General features: G+C 36.6%; 1 protein-coding gene across 1 annotated transcript in view; it reads left to right on the top strand.

Moving 5' to 3' along the window:
- CATSPERT (catsper channel auxiliary subunit tau) overlaps window positions 1-13,356 on the top strand; it is a 141,734-nt gene that overhangs the window by 31,287 nt on the left and 97,091 nt on the right. The window contains exons 3-5 of the mRNA XM_045806503.2: window positions 3,150-3,201; window positions 5,029-5,174; window positions 8,170-8,292. Coding sequence (XP_045662459.2) covers window positions 3,150-3,201; window positions 5,029-5,174; window positions 8,170-8,292 — 321 coding nt within the window. The remainder of the gene's footprint in view (window positions 1-3,149; window positions 3,202-5,028; window positions 5,175-8,169; window positions 8,293-13,356) is intronic.

Raw genomic sequence — 13,356 nt, 5'->3', positions numbered from 1 at the left:
TTAATATTTATTATTTAATAATCAAAAGGTATATATAGAGAATGATTCTGACAACATTTGTGAATCTTTTATTTTTTCATTGAGTCAGAAAAGCATTCTATAATCACTGAAATTATGGAAAACATCTTGATGCACAGAAAAAAGAAATGTTTTCTATATAGGGATTCCCAAAATCTAGTTATGTCAGAATCATCTGGGATACTTTTTAAAAATGTTGATTCTTGTCCCCCACCTAAGATCTGCTAACTTGGAATCTGGGAATGGGGCCTAAGATTCAGTATCTTTATTGTGCTGGTCAGGTGATTGCATTTATCGTCAGATTTAGGAGCCTTTGAGCTATGATTTGAAAATTGACCCCACACCTTTCCCTCATCCAAAAAAATAGTAAGTCCCAGGAATAAAAGCAAACATACTCATGAATCATATACATACACACAAACACACAGGTACGGCCAAATATCTAGGCTGAGAACCAGAAAAATCTGTTTTTTTTTTTTCTTTTGGGTGCTATCCAGTATAGGACATGAGATGTATGTATATTTAGAACTATCAAATGTGTGGTATTCTTTTACAGTTATCTCCATTCCTTTTTTTTATTCATTTATTTGACAGAGAGAGAGACAGCCAGTGAGAGAGGGAACACAAGCAGGGGGAGTGGGAGAGGAAGAAGCAGGCTCCCAGTGGAGGAGCCTGATGTGGGGCTCGATCCTAGAACATCAGGATCACGCCCTGAGCCGAAGGCAGACGCTTAAGGACTGAGCCACCCAGGCGCCCCAGTTATCTCTATTCCTGAACATCATTAGAATAGTTACTGGGTATGAAGTGACAGTTTCTCTTGGCCTTCTTCTCTAGATTCTATCATATACTGCACATTTTCTTGATTAAAAAATATATGATGAATTTAAACCATGATTTTGGGGGGAAAAAGTAAGACTATATTAATGTATACATTTTGTTTCTACAAAACAAGCACAGTGTCCCTTTATCCACCTAATTATATAGCGTTTTCGTATATCACAAAGTCACTGTTCGAATCTAAACTTAGAAATAAGATTCCTTGAAATCACTTTCGGCTGTAAGCTATTACGCATGCCATTATGTTGACGTACTGATTTCCGTAACCCATACGTTTGAGTATGACATCTACATTCCTTCAGAATTGATACTTTGATTTCATTCACACTTCCTAACTTCATAGTTTCTCTTTTCCTTAGTTGAATTACATATTGCTAGACATTAATAACCTTCTTTTAAAGGTCAGCTGGAAGTTTTTGACAGATGTTCGGCATGTGATACCTCCTCTCAGTGTATGATTGGTCACATGACTTTCTGAAACCTCTGTGATTTATTCTGGGGTATTTGGCAAGGCTTGTACGTGTGTCTGCAGTGATGGCTACATCACAACCCACGATTCCCCTTTCTGATAGAGCCCTTTTTCAGAAAAAAATGTGAAAAAGCCTGTCTTAAAATTGGGCCCCTAAAGTTCTTTTGTGAACACAGTTCTAGTTGCTTTCCTGTTTTACGTGCATTTTGTGGGTTGGTGAAGATGTTGACTTGGTTATAGCTTTGGGCCACAGACGGGTCTCAGAATCTGTGGCAACATTTGTTATCCACAGTCTGGGAATGGTCATCATTATATTTTTAAGTGTTAAATATTTTTCTATATTTGAAAAACCATGAGAGACTCTTAACTATAGGAAACAAACTGAGGGTTGCTGGGGGGGTGGTGGTTGGAGGATGGGGTAACTGGGTGATGGGCATGAAGGAGGACGTGTGATGTGATGAGCACTGGGTGTTATATGCAACTGATGAATCACTGAACTCTACCTCTGAAACTAATGATGTACTTAATATATGTTGCCTAATTAAATTTAAATAAAAATATATTTGAATAGAAATTTTTTTTGTTTTATATGGACTATGATATAAAAGTATAAAGAGCTACTAAAATATAAGGGAAGTTAAGTTACCCATGGCTTCATGTTAAATACTTGGCAGGCAGGCAGTGATTTATGACAGAATGTTAATGTATAGCATTATGCAATACAACATTGTAGTAATACTTCCCTGTTTTACCCTCCTCACGTATAACTCTAATTTTAAGAAATAAAAATGATTCATGGAATCACCTATGGCAGTGCCATTTAAAATCCTGCCTAGATCGTGTAATATGCATTACATACATTTGCATTTGGAAACTTAGAACCTTTCCTTTAACATAACATTTCATATCAAAGTGTCCTTGAGAAGTAGACCAGAGTACTTTCTTCTTGGGATTTCATCATTCATATACCATAGTCTTTTAATTAAATACTGGATGCTAATTTCTTTTTCTGTATTATTTTACAATCAAATCTTAAAAATTATTTACATACATTTAAAAATACTATTGGGCCATTTTTTTTTTTTGTTTCACAGTGTTTAATATAATATTGCTGTTGTTTTTACTTGGTTTTTAAGACCAAACATGGCTAAATATATTTGGCTGATGATGCAAATCAGTATTCAGATATTCCAGTATTCATTTTATATTTGCTTTTATGCTGAAACAGGAGGTATAATTTTCTTTAAATTTAGAAATACTTTGTACAAGAGAGAATGAATTTTTCACAGTCCTTGGGACATTGTAGTGAATGAATGATTGTTGAATGAATAGAGTGGTTTTAGGATACTGAATAAAAAAGCCCATCTGAAGCAAGGCATATTTTTTGTTATTATATGCAGCATGCTATGCTTTGTCAGTTCTCATCTAATATAAAATAACAGTGATTCAAAGAGCGATGGTTGGATTTAAGTCAATAATGCTCTTTTTTTTTTCTCGCTTTGTATTCTTGTTCATTTTTTTTTTTAAGTTTCTGGAAGCCAGGCTTTATTTTTATTTTTATTTTTTGATGTGATGTTCCATGATTCATTATTTGCTATTCTTGTTCATTTTAGTTTTACTTTGAATAAATCCTGCCTATTTTTCTTCTGTATTTCTGTTTTGGTGTTTTCCATTAACTAGATATTTCTAATGAGAAACAATGTTTTAATAAGAGAAACTAGCAAAGTGGAGCTTTTAAAATATATGTTGTTTGGTATAGAATAAAATGGAAGAAAAATTAACTTTTAAAAATTCATTTGCTGTGTTTTTATTTTGGTTGTTTTAGGTTGGCTGCCTTGCTGTTCATATAAAGAACTGCAGACATCTCACACCTAGGAGTATCCTTTCTTTTGATTTAAGAGCCGTACTGTGATCAGACATGTCTGTTTCATTTATGTATTGCTGCATGACAAAACACTCCAAGACTTAGTGGCTTAAACCCTTCACCATTTTATTATTAATCACGATGTGTATTCACTAGGTGCTACTTCTCCGCATGATCACAGCAGGCTCTGTGGTCAGCTGGCAGTTCAAAAGGGCTAGAATATCTAAAATGGCTCATTTACATGGCTGGTGCTTCAGTGAGGATGCCTGGAAGAATGGGCTTAGCTAGGAAGCTGAAATGGCTAGACCTTTCTCTCTTTCCATAGAGTCCCAAGGTCTTGTCTTTCCATCATATTTTTTTTCTGCATTAATTTTGATCTTTGAAAAAATATTACAATAAAATATTATTTATTTTGATTACTGAAGTTTTTGGTGTCCCCTTAAATTTTGGACCATGGCTGGTGCCTCTCTTACCCTGTCCTAGACCCAGCCCTGGTCATGTCCACTGCATATTAAAGTAGTCACAGGGCCAGGCCAGATTCAAGAGCAGAGGAAAATAAACTCCATTTTTTGATGTGCAAAGTGAAAAAAGTTTTTCACCCATCTGTAATCCACCTCAATCACCATATAAGTTAAAGGAAAAATATATATCTTACCAAGAAGAAAGGAAAAATACGTATCTTAGATGATAATACTAATTATTTCTATGTAATAATTGTGCTGTCTTAAACATTGTTTGAAGGGTTTATTTATCGTGGTGCTTTCAAATAAACTGCTCGTTATCAGATTTATCATGGCATAAAACCAGTCTCATTATGAAGACTTGGTGTTTCTTTTTTATATAAAGTGAATTATTTGTTTTAAAGATTTCATTTATTTTTATGAGAGAGAGACCATGAGTGTGGGGGACTAGGGGCAGAGGGTTGGAAGCAGACTCGCCTCTCAACTGGGAGCCCGATGCGAGATTTGATCCCAGGACCCTGGGATCATGACCTGAGCCATAGGCAGACGCTTAATGGACTGCGCCACCCAGCTGCCCCTATAAAGTGAATTACTGAAGAGAATTCTACATGAAGAGATTTTTGAAGATAATTAGTTAAATCATAAAACAAAATTGTTTTAATGCATGGAGTGCTACAAATGATAAAAATACAGTATAGTATACTTAAGTATGTAGTGAAATGAATAAGAGAATAGACATACCGCTTTAGTCTAAAGAATAGTCTAAAGAATAGACTGCTTTAAATTTTGTTGTCTTAATGTTAAAAATAACTCAAGTGACTTTTGAATTTTTGCATTTCTACATAATTATGCTCAAAAGAGTTTTTAACTATATATTGTAAATGTTTAGTCACCTTAAAAAATAATAAATAGAGGGGCTCTTGGGTGGCTCAGTTGGTTAAGCATCTGACTCTTGATTTCGGCTCAGGTCATGACCTCAGGGACACTCACACTGGGCATGGAGCCTGCTTAAGATTCTCTCCCTTCCCCCCAACCCCCTGCCCCGCCGTTCACACACACACTCTCTCTCTCTCTCTCTCTCTCTCAAAAAATGATAATATATAGAAACATTTGCAAAAGTTTGTATGGAAATGTGAGGATGGAAATATGAGAAGTGATCTGAATAATAATCAACCTTCCTTTTGCTACTTACATTGTGCCTACCATTGATGGACAAAAATACTATTTTAAAAGACTTTTAAAATTGTTTAATATAATCTACCATTACTTTCTTTATTTGATTGATTCTTAGGTTTTGCCTGAATTGTTTAGTGGATTAATTTTATAATGTGTTATTGTACAATTACAACAAAATTTCCTTCCTCAATATCTATTTTCAGTCATTTTACAACATTACAGTAATTTGTTCATTCGCATCTCTATAAACAACATTGTGAAATGTACAAAAATGCGTAGCTTGCTATCCCAAAATGAGGAAAAGAGCACTACAATTAATTTTGATGACATAAAGTACTTTTCTGTACAGGTAATGTTAAAGTTCTCTTCTGGATATAAGAATGCATTTTTACAGTTTCAGATAGTCTACACTAATTATATCCTTTTTTTAGAGATAGGAAAGAAACAAATGCAGTGCCTTTTTATTTATTTACAGTATTCTATTTCTGTACTATGGGCTATATTGGTGGGTTTTTTAAAATAAACAACTTACTAGAAGATGCATAATCTTGATGGTCTTCTTCCCTAAGATCTCACTGTCTGTGGTTCTGAGTGTTCAGCAAACATGCATTCTTCTCTGTCTTGCTCTCCTCCTCTCTATGCTCTTCCACCCTGTCTTAGCTTGGGCCGCTACAACAAATGACCATAGGTGGGGTGGCTTAAACAACACACATTCATTTCTCAGCTTTCTGGAGGCGAGGAAGTTCAGGATCAGGGTGCTGGAAGATCTGGTGTCTGGTGAGAGCCTGCTTTCTGATTTCCCGATGACCATCTTCTCATTGTATAGTGACATGGCAGAGAGCAAAGAGATCATCTTTCTTGGGTCTCTTCTTGTAAGAGCACTAATCCAACTCATTAGGGCTCTAACCCTCATGACCTAACTACCTCCCCAACACCACACCTGCAAATACCATCACATTGGGGATTTAGGCTTCAACATATGAATTTTGAGGGGATGCAGATGTTCAGTCCAGAGCATACCCTTTCTTTTTTTCATTTCCTCATTTCTCTCTCTCCTTTCTTCTTATATAAACTCTGATTGGTTTGCATGGATTAACTTATTTAGTCTTTATAACAACCCCCCAAAATATATATATTCTTTTATTATAATCCTCATTTTACAGATGAGAAAACAGGTACTGTTAGGTAGAAGAACTCTCTTAAGGTCCTAGAACTAGTAAGTGGTGGAGCTGGGAATGGAGTCAGTCTGGCTTCAGACTACACCTTATTAAACTTCCTGTCACACCAGAGTTTCCTATGCTAAGAATTTGTGTCTCTTTATAGCTAAGCTTAGAATCTTAAATGTATCTTAGAGTTTTCGTTAAGTGAGAGCAACACTATTTCATGTAGCTGTAGGATTCATTGATTAGTCCAGTCGTTAGTCCTAATAGTTTTATTATACTGGTTAAATTTTAGTGAAATCCTAAAACATTCCCTCAATGCTCTGTATTTTTAACCTTCAGTTTTAATCTTCCAAACTTTATTTTGCTTAAGTCTTCAGTATTGAAGATAGTTCTTTAAGCATAGTTTTTAAAAAAACACCAAAAAACAGGCGTAGTTTTGCTAAAGGCGATCTATACTATTTATTTTACTTTACAAATAGTTTTCCTGAGCTTGCCAAGGTTTTCAAGAATTTTGTGGGTTAAACTTGGAGTTAATACTGGAAAATAATATAAGTTAATAAGGTGCTTATCTTTATTAGCACAATCAAAATCTTTTTCCTTATTTTAAGAGGAGCTGTTAGTTTGAGCACATTAAGAGGAGAATTTTAATGGAACTATGGAAAGTTTGGGAATGATTTAGTAATAACTACATAGAAAACTACACAAGGAAACAAAAATAAAAGTGCAAAACACATATTAACCCTAAGGGAAATTAAGAAGTGATAGAGAAAAGGAAATACAGTTGTAATTATATTGTTAAACTCTGAAAAATAGTTACATATACACAATAACACTAAGTATTGGTCTAATAAAAAAAGGTAAGATCTATATAGAATATATTGGAGGAATGAAAGGAAGAGAATGTGAAAATTTGGGGGGAGGGTGTTGAAAGTTAATATTTTTCTTCCACAATAAGCAGTTACTTGATAGTATCTAAAACTAAAATATCACTTAATAATAATGTAAGCATGTTACTTAGAAACATGATTTCCTGGCAAAAACCAGAAAAATCACTTTAAAACTTGAAAGGTGATTTCTGAGGAGTGGAAATTAGGGGCTGGTTTAGGATAGTGTTGTAAAATCATACCCAGGATTTACTTTACAGAGGTATGACTGAATGATGACACAGAGGGGCTAATGCCATTGAAAGAAGGGAAGAAAGGGACACAGCACACCACACTATCTAGGGCTTCAGGGGAAGTATCCGAGTGGTCAGGAGACAGAGGATGGAAATGAGGAGAGAGCCTAGGCTAAAGCCTTTACTGGGGTTTTCTTGAGAAAGCAATGCAGAGCAGAGTCAGAAATTTAGGATTGGCTAGTTTGAATAATTCCCACAGGCTTTAGGCAGTAGGGTAGTCCCTAGTTGCTTGGTTCCTTGTCCTGGGTTGATTTGGGGCCAGGGAAATACTGGCTCCATGTGAGAGTTAGATTAGGAGGTGGTTAGGGCTATAATTTTGGGATTGGTTTGCATATGAAAGATGTGCCTCCATCTCACTAAACCCTTTGCTATCTCTAGGAGTTGGCTAGCCCAGGGTGAGAAAGTCTGTCTCTGGCCAGGCTTTTTAAGATGTCAAAACATCATAAAATACAGAAAAAAGATTAAACGTGGGAGAAAAAAAAAGTTGCTTTTGTTTGCTTTTTAACCATCGTAGAACTGTTTGATTTTTAAACTGTGTATTTATATAACTAGGATAAAATAAAATTATACATTTTATACTTTGGGATACATTTTATCAATAAGTTATTGAACAAAGACTGGAAAGGATGTTGGATGTCTTTTGATATTGGCTATTTTTATTACCTAGATTTTCTGGGTTGGATACTGGATATCGGGTTACCTTTTATAATACAGTTTCAGTAGAGTGTTGAGGCTAAACTTTTGTGTAGAGTTAAAAAGAATGTAGGCAGTGCATGTTTCAAAAGTTTGTAATTGATGTTACACATAACAAGATCCTAATTTTTGTTGACATTAGGGTATATGTAACTGTGCGATTGAGAAGTTATAAGGCTAATAACATGTGAAAACTAACCATTAGGTGGGTATACAACAAAATCTAGTTTATGGATGTACTTATTCAGAAATTATATCTGAAATTCAGACTGAAAATGTGATAATTCTTTTCATATGTATTTTATATCAAGGTTCCCAGGCGTCAAGATGATGAGCGGAATAATATTTACTTGGAACTAATGCAATATGAAAATACAGAAAAATATCCTCTCTTATTAGGGAGTGTTCAGGTACACCTTTATGATGTAATTCAGGTAAGTATCAAGGTTATTTTTTTCACCATGGTATCACATTGTCCAGTTGGTGTTTGTTGTTATAATTTATCTGTATCGGATGGACTCTTTTTGGTTTATTATCTACCTGCAAACTCATATGCTTAGGAAACAATGTCTCCCTCTGGCTATATTAAAAAAAAAAAAAAGAGTTGGCTTGAAACAGCCTAATATTTAAAAGATTTATTGTGCGGAAGGGCAATGATAAAACCTAGAAGACTAATAAGCATGTTTTATTATGTTTTCTGGAATGTTTTTAAACAGGACTCAATCCACAAACCCTGTCTCTTAGTTGACAGCCCAAATTTCAGTTCTTTTCTCCTTAGCTGGGCCGTTTGCTGTCTGCCCTGGGCCCGTGTTGTTTAGGGGCCTGCCAGAGTTGGGGACAGGGTTTGTACACACATTTTGTCTTTCCTTCTCTCTTGCTTTCTCCTGTCTAGGATTACCCTCTCACTTTCCAGCAGCCATACTACTCTGGACTCAAAGGAAAAGAACTAACTGATTAGTGAACAAATATAAACCATCTGAAGGATTTTTAGGAGTATTTGTTAGGACGCAAAGCAAGGAAGCCTTCAAGGACTAATGGAGTTATATCAAAGGACATAGGAGCCAGATTGCAGGGGCTCCTGTTGGCCAATTTCAGGATAATTTGAACATCAAAAACATCATTACAAATTCTGAATAAAGGAAAATCTGTAAATCTTTGTGATCTTAAGAAAAAAAGGGAGGGGAAGAAAAATGGAATTTAAAAACTTTTAAATAGAAGAATGTCAGTGTAGAAAGAATGACGGAATTAGAGACTGACCATTTTGCAGTTCTTTATAAAAGTGAATGATGATTAGTTCAATCAAGACTTAGCAATGCTACTTAAAATATACAGTCTACAGATTAATTGTTTCAAAGGGGAAAAGGTGCCTCTACAATAGAAGTTTTGGTTACCTCCTCAACCAAGAGCTTGGACTTAACATAAGTAAGTATGGACAACTTAACATCACACGCTCCCTATGGCAGTACAGTATGAAGTATCAGCATTACCTATGAATCGTTCTCATCAAAAATGTTTACCCCAAATCAAGCTGAGTCTAAATCTAACTTTTAGTTTATAGGAATTTAGGGGATATGGAAAAAGTTAATACCATGATGATATATGATAAATACATAATGTGAGACATACCAGCTTAGATTCTTTAAAAAGTTAAGGTCAGGGGCACCTGGGTTGCTCAATCATTTAAGTGTCTCACTTTTGATTTCAGCACAGGTCATGATCTCAGGGTCATGGGATCAAGCCCTGAGTTGGGCTCTGTGCTCAGTGGGAAGTCCGTTTGCGATTCACCCTCTCCCTGCTCGCATGCTCACTCGCTCTCTAAAATAGATCAATAAATCTTTAAATTTGTCGATGGCTATTTGGATCGTTTTCTGTTTTTTTTACTATTATGCTCGTTGTTGCAGTGAATTTTCTTGAACCTACCTTCCAGTGCGTTTCTGCAAAGAGTCTCAACTTTATGATGAATTGCTCTCTCTGAGTCTCTGATGAATTGCTACACATATGGTAAAGAGACCATTATTATTTAATGGACAGAGTCATTAGGGAAAGTAATTTTGGTTATTTATGGATTTTCCCAAAAAGTCTTATGATTTTAGGTGTGGTATGTTCAAGATATGCTGTGTGTAAATCTGTCAGCATTCTTCTGTAGGCACTTCTACCTTAAGAATTGTGTCGTTTTACTTATTGGAATTCCTCTGTTACCCTCTTGTGGTCAAACTCAGATCCTAGAAGTAAAAAGTTGACCGTGAGGAGTTTGGTGTTTTTAGCTTTTTTGTTTTTGTTTTAGTTTTGATGCAGTTTCATTAGCAAGATGTTACCTTGGAGAGAACGACTGTATAATAATATCTAAACATCTGGATATCAGACAATAGAGGAAAACAAGAACCATGAGATAATCACAAATATAATAATTTTTTTTTAAAGCTTTTGTTTCTTTGTCAGAGAGAGAGAGAGAGTGAGAGCAGCGTGCACAGAAGCAGGGGGAGCGGCAGGCAGAGGGAGAGGGAGAAGCAGACTCCCCACTGAGCAGGGAGCCTGATGTGGGACTCATCCCAGGACCCTGGGATCATGACCTGAGCTGGAGGCAGATGCTTAACTGACTGAGCCACCCAGGCGTCCCAATAATAAATTTTTTGAATCCACTTTGTATCCACTCTATTTAAACTAGGTCTAATGGAGAATAAGTCCCATGGATGAATTTGGCCCACTTTAAATAGACACGTGGCCTTTTAAAAAACAAAACCAAAAAACCCTCAAACTTTTCTTTTGAAATAATTGTAGATTTACATGCACTTGAAAGAAATAATACAGAGAGATCCTTTGTATCCTTTTCTCAGTTTCCCCCGACGGTAACATCTTTCAAAACTACCGAATCAAATCACAGCTGAGATAGGGAACGTGCCACCTCCCCCAGGGTTTCTCATGCTGTTGCCTTTTTTAGCTGCATCTCCTTCCCTCCTGCCTCTGCCCCCTCTGTAACCCTTGGCAACCACTAATCTGTTCTTCCTTTCTGTAATTCTCTCATTTCCAGGATATTATATAAATGGAATCACGTAGCGTGTAACCTTTTAGTGTTGGGTTTTTTCACCTCAGCGTGATTCTCCGGAAAGTCATCCAGGTTGTTGCATGTATCACTAGTTCATTTCTTTGTTGTTGTTGAGTAGTTCTGCAGGGCGTGAATGTACCACAGTGTGTTTGACCATCTGCCCATTGGAGGACATCTGGGTTTCCAGCTTGGGGCTGTTCTGACTAAAGTTGCTGTAAACATTCATGTACAGGTTTTTGTATGAGCCTAAGTGTTCATTTCTCAGATAAATTTCTGGTTTGTAAGATAGTGGCATGTATAGTCATTAAAGGAAATGCCAAACTGTTTTCCAGAGTGACTAGCCATTCATTGTACATCTCCACCAGAAACGAACAATCCATTTTCCCAGCACCCTCATCAGCATTGGTGTTGCCGCCATTTTATACCTTAGCCATTCTGAGAGGTTTGTAGTCATATCTCATTGTGGTATTAATTTGTACTTACCTGATAGCCAGTAATGTTGAATATCTTTTTATGAGGGCCTCTTAAGTTATTAATGATTCTATTTTTCCTGAAGTGTTTACCTGGGTGCAGCAAGAGGCATAGGCTACTGCACAGAAATTCTACCACACTGGACAGTGAAAGGTCAAGGAAAGTATTATAATCTAGAATGATTCTAATCCACAAATTTATGCTGATTTGTCTCAAAAGCTTGAGCTGTATCATTTGCTCTTTGGATCACTTGCAGGGTAGATTATATTTTTTTCTAGAACTACTCGCTAGGATAGAATTCCTTATGCAGACTGGTCAAGTCTAGTACTCAGATGAATTGGAAAGACCTGATGACCAGACCCAAACTACAGGTCATGTTCGGAAGCATGGGAGAGCCATTTGAGTGCACGACAATTATTTCATGGGTATACATGAAGAGGACATAAATGTATTATTATGATTACCAATTACTATCCATTACTTTCTTTTTTTTATAATAATTTTTATTATGTTAGTCACCATACAGTGTATCCTTAGTTTTTGATGTAGTGTTCCATGATTCACTATTTGCATATAACATCTGGTGCTCCATGCAATATATGCCCTTCTTAATACCCATCACCGGCCTATCCCAATCCCTCACCCCCTCCCCTCTGAAGCCCTCAGTTTGTTTCCCAGAGTCCATAGTCTCTCATGGTTCTGAATATAATTGGACCGATTGGGGAGAACAAAGACCTTGACTTGAATGTTAAAAATCACATAGTAGGTTTTGCATAGCTTTGTAAAAAATTATTGATCTGTAGCTTGTGACATGAATCCCTTATTCTTGTATGTTTTGGATTCCTTTGAGGCTCTAGGGAAATCAGAAACATTAGCTAATTGTCAAGGCCTAGGGTCCAGTTAAGGCACATAAGTATATTGGAATTTATAATATTCCTGTATAGATTATAACAGGAATGTGATTATTAATTTTGGGATGAACTGTAGTACTACTTGTGGTTATTGGTTTGGATATATGATCCTTACCAGATAAGCCTAGGACTAAGTGATAAATGCAACAGTTAGAAAGATTGGTAGCCACTGCAATTATTTGAAAAGGCAAGAGAGAATTCAAAGATACGGATTATTAGAGTAATGCCTCCTAAAGAATCATACCTCCCTCTACCCGTACCTTTGAGCAGTCTAGTAGCATCCCCCTGCCAGCCCTTCTTGGACTAGGCTTAGACATGTAACTTGCTGTGGGCAGAGTAAAGCCAAATTCAGGACAGGTTGCCAAATAGCTCATTGCCACACTTTGAAACTCAGCAGAGGAGCTGAGGGAAGGCGAGGATAAAGCTCAGTGGATTTAGATGAGGTGCACATTCAGGATGAATATTTTAATTGGCTCCAATGGAGACTTAATTGGGCAGATCTCAGTGAGACCTACAGAAAAAACTCAAAGACATTTACTATAGTTAAAAGTATGACTAAAACTTTATATCTGAGGGAGATGAATCAATCAATAGATCAATCAAGTTCTTTCATCAAAAGAGCTTAGAGGCACAGTTTATAAAAGAGAAGAAAAAGGCAGTCTTGGAACAGTGAGATGTTCCCCCACTCCCCACGCTGGGAAAAGGGACGCTATCAAGAGCAAGAAGCCATAAAGGGCAGATTGACAGGATCATTAAGGAAATCAATTTCAGTTATTTATGAATTTTCTGAGACACCTTAAGATTTTATATGAAGAACACGTATGCTAATTCTGTGTGATGACTGCCATTGTATGAGCAGCTATTATTTCCTTCATTATATGGCTTCACCAGGAACTGAGAGGGCAGGTGTGAAATGGGTTCTTCAGGGACGCCTGGGTGGCTCAGTTGGTTAAGTGCCTGCCTTCGGTGCAGGTCATGCTCCCAGGGTCCTGGGATCGGGCTCCCTGCCCACTGGGGAGTCTGCTTCTCCCTCTCCTTCTGCCTGCAGCTTCCTCTGCCTGCAGCTCCCCCTG

This window comes from Ursus americanus, chromosome 1, assembly GCF_024610735.1.
Source record: "Ursus americanus isolate L20-20 chromosome 1, mUrsAme1.1.p, whole genome shotgun sequence".
Classification (NCBI taxonomy): domain Eukaryota; kingdom Metazoa; phylum Chordata; class Mammalia; order Carnivora; family Ursidae; genus Ursus; species Ursus americanus.
This window is presented reverse-complemented; position numbering and strand designations above follow the sequence as displayed.